The 15,040-nt window shown below is 33.1% G+C and overlaps 2 protein-coding genes across 2 annotated transcripts; one reads left to right on the top strand and one right to left on the bottom strand.

Annotated features, from left to right (window-relative positions):
• The first annotated feature begins 7,363 nt into the window (after positions 1 to 7,363).
• Positions 7,364 to 9,709, top strand: LOC129290774 (actin-depolymerizing factor 2). Its single transcript, XM_054927749.1, has 3 exons — positions 7,364 to 7,517; positions 8,383 to 8,648; positions 9,221 to 9,709. Exons 1-3 carry the CDS (start codon positions 7,515 to 7,517, stop codon positions 9,369 to 9,371), a joined length of 420 nt encoding a protein of 139 aa, XP_054783724.1. The 5' UTR covers positions 7,364 to 7,514; the 3' UTR covers positions 9,372 to 9,709.
• A 1,896-nt stretch (positions 9,710 to 11,605) lies between these two features.
• LOC129290767 (organelle RRM domain-containing protein 2, mitochondrial) lies at positions 11,606 to 14,629 on the bottom strand. Its single transcript, XM_054927735.1, has 3 exons — positions 14,353 to 14,629; positions 12,139 to 12,207; positions 11,606 to 12,001 (listed from the first exon to the last, which is right to left on the bottom strand). Exons 1-3 carry the CDS (start codon positions 14,477 to 14,479, stop codon positions 11,769 to 11,771), a joined length of 429 nt encoding a protein of 142 aa, XP_054783710.1. The 5' UTR covers positions 14,480 to 14,629; the 3' UTR covers positions 11,606 to 11,768.
• Between the last annotated feature and the right edge of the window lie 411 nt (positions 14,630 to 15,040).

Genomic DNA, 15,040 nt, shown 5'->3' with positions numbered 1-15,040 from the left:
AGATCAATTTAATGGCTATTGTGAAGTAACTTGCTAGACATTGTACATCAGCTACTGCATGTGATCCGAATCAGTCAAGGCCTTGCCTCTGGCCATCAAATATCAGTCCAAGTATGAAAGCTCAGCAGTTTCGTTTATTGTATATTAAAAAAAGAAAAGAAAATTAATCTTTTAATTTTTAGTTCACTTGTAATTCAGTCCCTCAATTATGACTCGCTGTGACTCAATCCTTCAACTATGATTCACCTATGACTCAATCCCTCAACTTTTAAATCATTTGCAAATTAATCCTTTAACTTTTGTTAATTTTTTTTTCATTTTAGCTTATATCTCACATCATTGAGTAAGAGGAGGGTATTTTAAAATAATATATGAGAATTTTTTTATCCCTCTTATTTGATAAAAAAATTTAAAAAAATAAAAAATAAGGACAGAGTTATGGGTGAATTAAAAGTTGAGAGACTGAGTCGTAGTGAGTCATAATTGAGGGACTGAATTACAAGTGAGTTAAAAGTTGAAGGGCTAAAAAATTAATTTTTCTTAAAAAAATTATGATTTTAAATTTATAATTGATTTTGATATTTAATATGGGTGTTTGTTTTGACTTCTAAATTTGATTATATCATTTGGATATATTTTTACAAAATTATGTTTCTGAATTTTAAAATTAATCATATCATCTATCCAAACATGCACTAATGTGCTATTGACATTATTATTCGTTTTGGAAAATTAATTTCATTGATTGATATTTTGTAATACTCAACCAAACGTTTACTACATATTTAATATATGGAAAAGTATTTTTAAAAAATTAAATGCACCTAGAAAAAAATAAAAGAAGTGCATTGGTTAAAAATAATAATTAATTGATATAATTTCAAACTCAGACTTATTGACTCTAATTTGAGTTCTATTGGTCAAGTTATTCCCACCATGACGCTAACAAATTAATTCCAAGTTAATATGAGAATTTCTTAAAGGGTTAAATATTATTTTTTTACTGAATTTTTTTTTAAAATATTGGGCATTTTATATTGAAGAGTGAGGCATACTTCCTTAAATAATTTTTTTTATAAGCAAAATTTTCCTTCCATTAGAGCCTGTCATCTTCTTTATTATATACTAATGCAAAATAGTTGTGGGGCCTATGTTCAGTGATAGTAATGTATTCTAAATCATTTTGTCATTGTTTTGTCGCTAAAATAGGTATGATTCCTACCACCACCACTTCCAACCTTTTTTGCCCACATATGATGGTCAAAATATATTAGAATGACTTACTGTCACTATGCATGAGCCTCATAATTATTTCATGTCAGTAGATAACGGAAAAGATGATGAGTTTCCAACAAAAGAGTATTTTGCTTTTAAAAAAAATTATTCAAGGAAATATTGCCTTGTACTTGACACCATTCGCCTTGGCTTATCGGCCATATCAACACAATTGATGAATCAGCTCTTAAACCCAACTTTTGAAGCTCTTAATTTCCTACCTTGATCTCTAATTAATGTAATCTAAGTACCCACTCAAACATAATTAAATAAATTAGTTAATGACTTTAGATTCACCACCATCCATCATCATATGCGAAATTTGGACATATAAGATGATTAATAGGCCCCTTGCCAAGTTCCAAACAATTAAATGACACAAACTAAAGTTTAACTAATGACTATGTGAACACTATGCAACGTACATGATCATGCATCTTACCTTATTGTTCTTCTTATATCTTTTAATCGAATCCATAAGTAATTATAAATATAGGGCTAACTAGTGCGACCAAGTTAGCCCTACTCTCTAGTTATGAGAAGTTAGCCAACTAAGGTGCCCGTATTCACTTTTGAATAATAGATTCCCCCTTCTCTGAATCTCAAGGCTATCAATAATTGTTTAACCCACATTGTTCTCATGGGACCTGATGAAACTAAGCATTATACTTGACTCATACCAATTCCTAAAGGAAATTGTCAATACTAAGCCTTTTTTATAAATTACAAGCCAACCATTGCAAGCAATTCTCAATGGAGTCACACCATGTGGAATTTTATCATATTGCCCTATACCCTCTCTTAGGTGAACTCTCACCCATCCATGATCATGTGAAACAAGTTATGCCCTTATTACCTTTTCATCTATATATATTATTGTTCATGCTTAACATGGTAGAATTCGCCTTATTATGCTTGATAAAATTCAATTTATCCATTCATGACATGCCCATATACATAACCATATTCAATACAAAAAAAATCAATCGCATCAAGCCCTATGAAAAAGAAGGCATTAAACTTATAATGTGTGTAACAACTCCATTATCTTTTTAGCCTATTATTTCCAAACATGCATATACAATTATACATAAACATACCTTTCTAGTTCTTCATGCCACATTATCAATAAGTAGTCCATGTAGTCCTTAAACTCACCATAAAGATCCACAACTCAAACCTTAAACTTTCCACACAGTCATCCATTGATTTAATCATTAGCATGCCAAACTTAATATACAAAAATTAACTCTCGATTATCTCAACCTTTAATTTACCAACCAAGAATATTTTTTGACAACTCAAGGAGCCTCTGACAAGCTTAAGTATTCCAAAGTAGCCAAAATGTACAATCAAGTGCATTAACAGCCATTGGGGACTAATTATGACTAATCACAATTAATTTCCTTAATCAAGGTTTAAAACTTAAAACCTCTATCAATATTATATACAGTATGTGCTCCTTTGCCTAAGCCCTACTAACTCATTTAAACTCCCCATAACCAACAACAAGCATTAAATTTGCTAATCATTATGTATTAGCTAATCCATATCAGGATTTACCATAAATCTCACTTCATGACTTAAGACCTTTGTTAGTGGCTTACTCGAAGCTTAAAATACTCAACTAAACTTCTATTAGTCTAAATCATGTCAGAAACTTAGTACGCGTCCTACTATTTTTAGACCTTAGCCACTAACACCTAATGAAACAAGAAGAATAACACTAAAAGAATATAAGGTAGAGTATAGAAGCTTACCTAACAGTTATACATCTCCCAAGGAATCAAAAGGGTTGAAAATCACAAATCATATTAGAGAAAAACTCTCACCTTCAAGCTGTCTCATTCCCTCTTCACCTAAACACTGTTACATTAAAGATTTTAAAGAACAAACTTTGCCTTAATCTGTCGCAATGCATGACACATTACACCACAACGGATGGTATAGTGAGTGAAGCCTACTTTTAGCCATCCAACTTAGGCCTAAAAGTGGCCCAAACACTCCTATAACTTGTGTAATGCCTTCAATTAGGGTATGATAGGCCCAAAAGCCATAGATTAACCTCAGATTACCTAGATTAAATCAAAACTGGCCAATTCATTTCTAAAAAGCCTCAATCAATGTTTTTGGTGTGTTACATTCATGGTAATAGAAAACAAAAGCATTCAACGACAGCTTGTTAGATAGTGGAGAAGCACAGCTTCAATTTTCCTAAAGCTGATAATATGGTTTAACCTTACAAGTTTAACCCGCCAAGCCAAAAAAAAAAAGTGATGGATTGGGTTGTGTTGGAGAAAAAAGATTCATTTAGATGTAAGATGTTTGATCATATCACATTACTTTAACCCACAAGGGTTAACTTGTAGGTTAGCTTGCATTTTTTTTTTTTAACGTTTCAATCCTACTTGAAAACAATTTATTTTTTCGTGTGTCTTGAGCTTGAGAAGGAATTCTTATTCCGTAAAAGGATATACATATATGGTAGTAAAATATTTGAAAACATATTGACAAAGAGCTTACTATGCTATCTTTGGTTTTATGTTCCAAATCCAATATCTTCTTGGGTCATCATTATTTTCCCCCTCCTGATCATATAATTCATTATAATTTTTTTTTTCTTTCCCCCATTTTTTTTCTTTTTTTGATAATCTGGACATTTCATCATGGAGTATTATGTAGCATATTGCGTTGTTGATTTTTCCATTACAAAATTTATCTTTAAGCTTTGTGTTGTAATTTCAACCTTTCACTATGTTTGTTTGTGTTGTGATGGAATATATATTTATTTTGGACTGTATTAATGTATTTTCAATTTGTATTGTATTTTTTGATGATTTAGAAGGATCTTTATTATTATTTAGATGATTATTTTTTAGGAAAAAATATAATTTTTCTACCTAAAAAAATAAAAAGAAGTGAATTTATAATTTTTAAAATTATAAAAATATATTTTACTAGCATGTTGGCGTGTAACCCCTCAAGATATGGGCTATGCCAACTCACTTAACTAAGCTTGCAACTCACTATAGGCCAACTCGACCTTGCTAGTAATGTAAGTTAACCCATGAGTTGACCTATATCATTAGCTTTACATTTTCCACTGTGAAACACTTGAGATGTCAAACACACAATATATTCCACGCAAATACTTAATACTCTGTGCCACTAATGCCTAATTTAGTGTTATTATTAGTTGGATTGCAAGAGAATAATATTTAACCACATATGTTGCACATAACTGCAAAAATATACTCATGTTTGGTCTTTAATAATATAAAACTAAATTATGAAACTATTGTGTGGACATACAAAATGAGTTTTACTGTCAATGAATTATGAAACTATTCACTTTCATGTAAATTTTATATCATATATATTGATATATAGATATAAATTCAAATATAAACTGTAAAAAGAGTCTCAAAGCCAGTATAAACAGTGAAATTTCTTATAAACCTTACTTGATTTCTTGATTATATTGATATTGATGTATATATCAAAAGTGAGAGGTAAAATGAGAGACTGAGACAGTAAGGGTGATGCATGGCTTTTATTAAACCGTAAATAGCAATATTCAACTGATTGAAACATTGAAGCGTGCGTAACGAGAAATTATTGCAAGGATCATTTCATCAGGAACATAATTAAATACAAACAAGACACACATTATTAGGACATGGAGTTTAAAAAACAAAAATAGAGACCAAGAAATTTTAAAAGGACTGCGAGCGTGATAGAGCATAGCATATATTGCATTTAATTTATCAAAAAGCAAAAACATAGTTGGACTAGCTACAGAAAATATCAACAACAACAAGATGCATAACATAATAAATGCGTTTGATGTGTGTAGGTGAAGACGTATTTTGGTAAGATTTATAGGACAATTCAGCAACCCAGAAACACGAAATTACTAACCAATAGTAATTAAAAGAATTTAGAAGTAAATTAATGAGACTTAGATTGTAGAACAAGGAGGGATGGGCACGAGAGAGAAGAGACCAGGAAGAATAGCAAGGAAGGAAAAAGACGAACCAATTAGATGGTGAGGAAAGGCTGACGACAGAAAGGGAAATGGAGAAGAAAATAATACTTAAATACCAACTAGAGTTCGCACAAGTGGCAGATGCTCTCTTCACTTAAGGAAATGGTTAGTTGGTTGTTCGAATTTTAGCCTTAGCGTATGTAATGATTTAATTAGAAGAGATCTATAATTAATTGTTTTTTTTCTTTAGGGGATAATCTTCATTGTCACTGGAGCTTATTCATTGTGCTATAAAAAATAAGAAAGAATATTCATGTAATTAATTATAGGATTGATATGAAAGAACTCAAGGAGGTAATTGCTAGTTGATATATTCACCGAGGAAACAAATTCATGCAACGGAATAAGGTTGAAGAATTTTTCTTTGGGTCACAAATAGGTATTTTTTTTTATATTAGAAGCAATCATATTTAATGTATTATCACGTTATAAGGGATCAACTCTTTCTGCTGGATCCAACTTCATTTTTAAGAGCTTAAAAAGGACCTTAAAATTGGTGAAGATTTAAACATTTTGAAGAAAGTTCTAAATTATTGAAAATCCATGAAAGTTTCTTTGTAGATACATTCCTTTCACACACTTTGTCCGATTTGCAATGATTTTTGTTCATGAAAATGAAATTTATGTCCGGGCACATTTTAGAATAAAAGTATAAGATTATCCTCAAATTTTATCATCTATCAACTCATTTTTGTTTATTTCAACTCATTTAAAGGGAAGGACATCATGGCATTTTCTTAGGGGCATACGGTCTCCCCGCAGTCATGGTTTAAGTTTACTTCTGGGATTTTTGTCTGGATACGTGGGCCATTTCTGGAATTGTTGCTTAAATATTTGGGCCTGTTGGTCCCTTTCCTCAAATTTTCCTTAATATTAGTGCATGGACAATTATAATATTCAAAATACTGAAATTTAAATCATCTCATTCAATCTAAAAATTCTCATAATTTATGCAAACAAATAAAATAATAGAACACACACACACATTCCTTCTTTTTTTTTTTGTCAGCCTAGAACATATGCTCCTAATAATTGAGGTCATTTTTTATTAATCATTATTCTAAAGGGTGGTTCTTGGCCCATTGATCCTTTATCAGCTATGAATTTAACTTCTATTATTATTATTATTATTATTATTATTATTTTGTGATTTAAGTAAGAAATAATAACATAGCAACAATGTACGTATTGTGTTAATTTTTAAAAAATAAATACAACTATATATAATAAAAAATATAAAAATTAGATGGAAGCCAGCTGTATTAAAAAATAGTATAATATTTTATAAGTTTTATACAGTTAATAATATCATAAATTTTAAATTATTACTCAAATAATATTCTAAATTTTAAACTTTTAAAATAAGTAAAAGCTCTACTTAACCTATAAATTTCGAACAAACTATCCTTATTGTTTATTCGTTTAACATTGACTGTTATATAACTTAGTTGGCATGTCATGCGTTTAGAGAAAATTAATGTCACATCAATCTTTGATTACTCCTCACAAAGTCAAAAATAATGGTGGTTATATATAAATTAACAGCAGGAAGTAATTTGCTACTTGAATAATAATTTAAAATTTAATATGTTCATTTTAAAATTCAATATTCAGGATACTATTTAAATAATAATTTAGTTTCAAAATGTTCATTAACCTTATTTTATATTTTATATAGACTAATACTTGTTTTTGCAAGAAAATAAAATTTAAAATGCTAAATATCACCCAAAAAGCACAATACCACTTCTCAAATAAACATAAATGATGACCTCCTTAAAGGTTATGAATTTATACGATGACATGATAAAAAATTAAACAAAAACCATCTCTCTCTCTTTCTCTTCCTAGGCAAGTGGTGAACATTTGTGTGCATTGAAGATTTTTAGATTTGGATTCCTTAGGGGCTTAAACTTAAGTAAAACTATTCGAGTCGAAGATCTAATTGATTAAAAATTTACAGGGCTTTTTATTCGATTCGTGGGACTTTTGACATTTTGAAAAATGAGATTATTATTATTATTATTATTAATGCTTGAACAAAAAAAAAAAAAAATCCTTACGCAGCAAGAATATAAGAACAAACGGCGTCTACAAAATTTTGGGCACCAAGTTCTTTCCTATATTCTTTCCCCCATCTCCTCCCCAGTCGATAGCTGTCTCGAATCGTTGTCCTGTCAAAGCGCCAGAGATGGTCAGTCTTCTCTTCTCTTTCTACTCTTCCTTAGATTTCGATTTCCATTTTACTGCTACTCCCTTCGCGGGGATATCTGGAACTTCGACGAAAGGTTAAACACTAGAATACCGCAATCACACGCGATGTGAAATTGGATGCTGTGTTTAAAATCTATTGAAATTGGGTAGTGATTATTGTTTCCCCCCATATAACCTCTTCTTTTGTGCAGATTATTGATCGATTTCTGTATTTTAAAGTCCGTGGTTGTTTCGAGGTCGATCTGATATTTTGAACTCTTAGAATTGAAGAAATATACTGGCATGCTTATCCGATTAGCTCGTTTTACTCGTGTCATTTGCTCCCAGATCTGACTTTTACGTCTTTTTGATGTTCAGAATTGTCTTATAAATTATTATTTACTAGGGTTGGATCTTCTGAAATGATATTTAATTTTGCCCCATCTGGGGACTTGGGGGACGAAATGATTTGGATCTACCCTGTCTCTTTGTTATAGTAAATTGAGGATTATTTATATACTGATAAATGATTGCGAAGACTCTCTTCTAAAACAGAAAAAATCTTTAGTGTCTCATGTTGATGTGCGTTGAAAAGCTGATCATCCACTATACTGATATTAATCACTGAATACGACCTAACTATTACAAATGGTTAACTCGTCACTGACTGTTATCTACTCTTTTCCCTCGTTAACTACATAGTGAAAGGGTTAATAGTTTTATGTATATATGTAGTGTTCATGCGGTCTTCCAATCCAATTGCAAGCTTTCCTGCCGAGTTGTGTCCTGTTTGGCATAGACCATATCCATAATCATTTAGAATAGTGTAAACTACTTGATTTGTTGCCTGCTTTGCATTATGACAGGCTAATGCGGCATCAGGTATGGCTGTCCATGATGACTGCAAGCTTAAGTTTTTGGAGCTCAAGGCAAAAAGGACATATCGTTTCATAGTTTTCAAGATTGAGGAAAATCAGAAGCAAGTTATTGTTGAGAAGCTTGGAGAGCCAACCCAAGGATATGATGATTTCACTGCCAGTCTTCCTGCTGATGAGTGTCGATATGCTGTTTATGATTTTGAGTTTCTGACGGAAGGAAATGTTCCCAAGAGCAGAATTTTCTTCATTGCATGGTAAGTTCAGTTCTTAGGCATGCAAAGTGTTGAGACCTCAACCACAGAAAGCATTTCACTAGAAAAAAAAAGGAGATAAATAACACATAATATTTCTGTAAACAGACTCACATTCACCACCAGAGCACTGATCACATCTCTATAATTCTTGCCGTTTTGTCTGAGCTTGATTGTGATGTTCAAATCACTCGATCATGATTATCCAATGCCCGGATCACACCCTCTTCGTAGTTCCATTGTTGGACTGGTAGGATATCAAAGCCACTGTATGACGTTATAGGAAATTCTTATCCATTTTCTGAGACTCTTAATTGATGCATGATTATTATAAGTGTTATTCAAATAAATCATTTTCATCTAAATAACTTTCATTGAACTTCTAATCTATGTAAGATTAGGATGGTTATTACCCAAACAGATTATACTTGCTCAAAATCTTAACTAGCGTGAAAGTCAAACTTTGTCTTCAGAATTTTAAATACTCATCTTCTTGATTTGGAACTTGAAAAATATTCTCAACATGAAGATTGGTCTCGATTGTTGACTTTTCATCTTTATGTTTTTCTGTGCAGGTCCCCAGATACATCAAGGGTCAGAAGCAAGATGATTTACGCTAGCTCGAAGGACAGATTCAAGAGAGAGCTGGATGGAATTCAAGTAGAGTTGCAAGCAACTGATCCAACTGAGATGGGTCTTGATGTCTTTAAAAGTCGTGCCAACTAATATGCATATTAAACATTGGGATGGGTGCCACATCCCTGAAGTTACTTGAATTGGAGTGGTTATAGGTTGTCAGAGGCAGATGCTGAACTTGGCTCATCATGGTATCAAATTTTTGGCATGGCCTTATCATTCACCTTCGACTAGCTTTTACGCTTTCTTTCCAGTATAAATGTAATCTGTGAAATACAGAGCCTATGTGTTTGAGTGGTATTCATGTCCTGTTATCGTGTAACTGTTGTGTGATTAGACGAGACACTAGTTTCTCATGTCTTTTGAATATTGAGACTAGCCATAATATGGCATGCTTTGATTAATTCGATACTTTTAATTTGTTGATATATTGACTAATTTTCACAACAGTTAACATGCCTATGGAACTAAGTAACGCAATTTCATTGGTTAGCTTTGACCAATATCATGTTGTATTTTAGTGGGTATGCTTGTTGGTAAGCTGTCAATTTATTTTTCGGAGTAGTTCTATTGGCTTTGCTATTTTTATATGGATAAACATAATTATAGTTCTCTATAGTTTTTTTTATTTGTTAACAGATTTTTTTAGCTTATTCCACTTGCAACATTATTTTTTTTTTTTATACTTTTGAATATGTGCGAAAGGCTAGCAGTGTGAAATGTTACTTGTAACTTGTGCGGCTAACTTGTGTTGAGTGGAATTGTGATTCAATTATTGACAGCATTGTTCACCCTGTCCTATTTCATGTTCCTGGTTTCAATGTTAAAATATAAGTCCAACTTAGCACAAATATTAGCAATGTTGGTAATATTTCAGCATATTTTACACTGTTATTACAACCTCATTATTCTTTTGGACACGCGTGAATAAACTAGAGAAATATGAAACAATAAAAAAAAATTATGTTGACTTATATTAAAAATGTTAAAAAATAAAATTATAAAAATCAACAATTATATTTTTCTTTTTTTATATCCATTAGTAAGTCGCAACTCAGTTTGGCAGGGAAGCTATACGGTATTCAAACATTGCCTGCGACGAGGGCTGTTGTCTGCGAAGATCAATTAAGCCGTTTAACAAATCGCTTTGGTAAAATTAAAACTAAAATCCTTGGGCATGCACGACGAGGATACTGAAAGATTTCTCGTCCTCATATTTTTCCTAGTTTATGCTTTCCCCCGTTTGGAAACAGCAGCTCTTTCTTGGTTCATGCTTTCACTCGTTTAGAAGCAGCAGCTCTTTTGGAAGTATTTTCCTTCGGCTATGCTCAGAAAAAATTGGCCGGAACGTACTATTGACCCAAAATTTCATTTCCTCTCCTCAAAAGCTGCAGATCAAAAAATACAGTTTATAATTTTGTTATATGCCATTGAATTTCTGTTTTTAGAAATCATTTAACGACATTTTGGTCCATCCAAATTTTTCTATTGGGATCTGTCATTTCCGAAAAAAGAAAAATGGTGGAATACCATTTTCAAAATTTAAGGTGTTCAAGTATCATTATGTGTCATCCAGAATTTTGCGTCGTTTTTCATTTGACAAATCACAAAATCTTTTAGAAACTGAGAGAACCTTCATAGACAAAATATAGATTTAGTCCAACAATTTTACATGCTTTGGGTTAATTTCTTTACTTTTTTATTTTTTTCAATTCTTTAGTGAAATTGTTATACCTCCAACAATATGTTTTTCTTTCCCTCTTAACATTGCCAAATAAGGTTGGCCAGAAAAAAAATCGCTGCCAATTAAGTGATGGAAAAACAAACGATTATTGAGCGCCGTGTCTGTCAATTAATCATTTTGTCCACACAAGATTTCACCGACATTGACCCTCCCACTGGACCCCTCTTGGTCTTTCTCCCCCTTCACCCGAGTCCCACAAGGCTCATCCACTTTTTTGGCCGGCGAAAAAGAAAAAGAAGGCTCCTCCACTTTTGCTTACACCGAAACCCTCCTCTCCCTTTTCTTCTTTCAAAGGCAAACCAGAATTGCACCTTGTTATACTATTGATGTGGATGGACCTGTATATATAAAAGGAGAAGCTACCAATGGAGGAGTTATACATGATAAAGACCGTAATCGAATCGGCGGCTTCACGAGTTTAAAAACTATGGATGAGGAATTGACGGCAATTCTTAATGGTGGTTTTAAGCTGACTTGGTATCAAGGTCACAAGAAAGCTAAGCTTTATATCGATTCTATGAAACCATAAATGGTAACATATAAATCAACGAGGGCAGAGTTTCATATCACACTAACAAAATAATTCCAAATTAACATCAAAATTTCCTGAAATGTCAAGTCCAATCACCAGATACCAACTGGTTCAAAATTTCCCCAGCAATTGCTGTTTGATTAGTGTAGATGATTACAGTCTTTCAAGAATAATCCTAACACAATAAAAACGAAGAAAATTTCTTCAACAATCAACCACACCATCCAACCGTCTTGTTTACTGTAAAACCTGTTTCAGAGGGCTTAGTCTGTGATTGCAGAGGTTTAGGTTCTCTTGGTTTGGCAGGATCGACAAAAATGACCCATCCATCCAAAAACTTAGCATTCATTCCTTCCTTGGCCTTTTCAGCATCTTCTATGTTTGCGTAAGTTACAAAACCAAATCCCTTTGATCTTCCAGATATTCTATCAGTTATGACCTTAGCTGCAGAATCATCATTATTGAATGTCACTCACAAAATACAGCAAGCTAAGCTAGATCACAAGAATTCCCCAATAGGGAAGAGAAAAAAACTAGGCCACTAGAATTTAGTGTGACAGGAAAGAATTTTTAATTATCACCTTCAACCAGTTGCCCAAAAGGAGCAAATGCTTCCTTCAGCTTTTCATCCGTGGTCAGTCTTGAAAGACCTGTTCAAATACAAAAGAAGATGCACGTTTTCACAAATACAAGAGAAAGTATGTTATAGTCAGTCAATTTTTTTTTTTTAAATAATAATCATACAAGGAGAGTGATACAAATAATACAAATATCTTTTATCCAACAAATAAGATTCTAAACAAGATATGTAATCCATGCACCGTTTACCCCAGCCCACCACACATCAAATGGTGCAAATGATAGTTTTTAAAACAGAAGAAATAGGAAGGTAGTCCATTTTCTGTAAAAAAAAAAAAAAAAAAAAATTACCCTGGGGGAAGGAGCATGAAGGGGAAAGCATTTGCACTAGATAGACTGGGGAGTCACCACACTTGTGAGAAACAACCCTTCCATTTAAGCACTCACTCAGCAACTTTGCTTGATCAACATTAATTAAAGAGACAACTAGACACACAAACAACTATTAACTGTTGAGGTTGTTGGGCATGAAAAAAAACAACTGAGAGGTTGTTGGACCTATCAGCATAACATATAATAACACTACAACTCTAAACTGTAAACTTCTCCACATTGCATCACTACTCACTGACGAGGGTGGCATATGATAAAGATGTCCATGGACACACAAAATAGAAGTTTAGTGGACGGCTACCATATCCAATTCCCATAGTTGCCGCTCTTACTTCCTTGAAATGAGAGAATTTAAACATCATTTGTCAGGTATGATTGAACCATACCAAAATGCATATCAGATGATATAGTTTCTTTTCTTTTCCTCAGATAGATTGAGCCATTTTCCATTTCAATCTGTACTCATGTATGAATTACACGGTACCACCTAAGTCACCTATGACATCGCTCCTCAGAAATCCATATTCATCTGTAAATTCACATGCTCGTAATCAAGCAAAACAGTCCTGACACTAGTGTATTGATCATAGGCCTAATTGGCTACTCCAGTGATCGATGATTAGTGTTCCAGTTGGGTCTGTGAGTAAATACAGGGCAAGGGAAGTATTTGAGGAATCACCTGCAGCTTTTCTTTTTAATTCAGTTTTATGGAAGTGGAGAGTAGTGACTAAATAAATACCTTACCACACCTTATACAGGTCAGGCATGCAACTATGCATTCTCACTCCTTGGTTAGCAGCCACTTGCATTTTAGTGAGGAGGGTTAGGTGTTGGCAAGAGGGACATCTATGTTTGACTAGTTGAGCGGTAACATCAGAGAAAAACATAGATTAGGAACCAAAACGAATCCATTGGAAAGTATGGGTACCGGGTACATACAATTTAAAGCACACCCAAAGCCTACTAAGTGTACCATATCATATCACAAATAATACAAACTGATATTCCACATTCACCTTCTACATACCCATAAAATAACATGTTAAAACTATGAAACGCCAAGGATATGGAACACCCATATGTTCCGTAACAGCACTTCACATTCTGGGCCACTTATGTCTAATTCAGTGTAACTATCAACTGGATTGTGGGAGAAGAACAACTTCCTCAAATAGCTGCATCTTTTACACAGAACAAGTCTCTAAAGTACGCAGCTGCAGAAATATATCTCAGTACACCATCCGTATCTGATCTCAAATCATATTAAATTTCAACTTGATATAAGAATGACGTAACCAGTCATATGTTACTGAGCCGCGAAGCAATAAAGAGGAAGTCCAGGACAACAAGGGTGATACAACGCAGAGCAACAGCAAACCACGAAAATAAAGTATGTCTACAGAAGCTAAAAAGGTAAAAACCCATAAAGCCATTTCATTTGGAAACAAAATACAAAAAATACAAAGAAACATAAACCGAAGCTTCTGAATATGCTATCAGGACATGAAGCTTTAAAAAAAAAAAAAAAAAACTCAGAGAAAGAACCGCAAGGGTGACGCAGCAGCATTGAAGTTATTAAACAGAAAGGCATGAGAATAGCATATGCCTACGGAAATGAACGACCCATTACAAAGTCATTTCATTCGGATAAGACTACAAGGATAGCAATATACCATATTACGCAGATAGAAGATGCTGAACACCGCATTCAATATGTATAGAAACGTTCAATACGATGCAGAGGACAAGAGCAACAAGAAACACAAAAATCTGTAACTAATACGTAGTAATTGAAATTATGTAGCATGAATGGCCGAGCTCACCACTGACGAAAAGCTTGGGGGTCGTGAGGGTTGAACAAAGACGAATCGAGAAGCCTTGCGAATAGAGAATTGAAGAGGAAGAAGATGAATCGCGAATAAGGCGACGGATTCCAGAGAAGAAAGCCATCTGCTAATATGAACTGTAGTCCCCAACAAACGCCGACGACAGAAATTACAAGGTAACGATCGACTTCGGAGTTAGAGAGGGACTAGAAGCTTCCGAGACCCGACCCGCTCTGGTTAGCCCTCGTATAGCTACGGCATATCAACCCCTTGACGACGGGCAATCACACCGACTCTGAACATTAATGTTGATTAATTATTAAAAAAAGGCCTCTAAATCGTTAATTATTTGGCAAGTAGTCAGTAGATTATTTTTTTGTGAGAGATTATTTATAAGGATTTGATCTTTTTTATTTATGTGATACTTTTTGTGAATTATATTATTAATTGGATATTTTGTAGATTTATAAAGTAATTAATAGTAATGTAATTTTAAAAATATTTCTGAAACGTGAAAATAAATAATTACATGGAGAGAAATGGATTAATCGAATAGACTAAGGGCGGAAAGAGATGGATATTTAATTAGGGTTTGTTTTTTAAAATGATAGGATAAATTATAAGATATTAGTAATGAAGTTTAACTTGCTTTTTTATTATTTGTAAATTAGTTGCATGTGCCTTT

The sequence above is a fragment of the Prosopis cineraria genome, unplaced genomic scaffold, assembly GCF_029017545.1.
Source record: "Prosopis cineraria cultivar Desert tree isolate PC_DT_omini unplaced genomic scaffold, ASM2901754v1 PC1, whole genome shotgun sequence".
NCBI lineage: Eukaryota > Viridiplantae > Streptophyta > Magnoliopsida > Fabales > Fabaceae > Prosopis > Prosopis cineraria.
This window is presented reverse-complemented; position numbering and strand designations above follow the sequence as displayed.

Bases quoted from the DNA above. Each gene is read 5' to 3' on its own strand.
- LOC129290774 (XM_054927749.1), top strand. The intron at 8,649-9,220 runs GTAAGTTCAGTT...TTTTCTGTGCAG, and splicing joins AGAATTTTCTTCATTGCATG to GTCCCCAGATACATCAAGGG.
- LOC129290767 (XM_054927735.1), bottom strand. From the start codon at position 14,479: ATGGCTTTCTTCTCTGGAATCCGTCGCCTTATTCGCGATTCATCTTCT. The intron at 12,208-14,352 runs GTGAGCTCGGCC...GTATTTGAACAG, and splicing joins CCCCAAGCTTTTCGTCAGTG to GTCTTTCAAGACTGACCACG. The intron at 12,002-12,138 runs GTGATAATTAAA...ATGATTCTGCAG, and splicing joins TTTTGGGCAACTGGTTGAAG to CTAAGGTCATAACTGATAGA.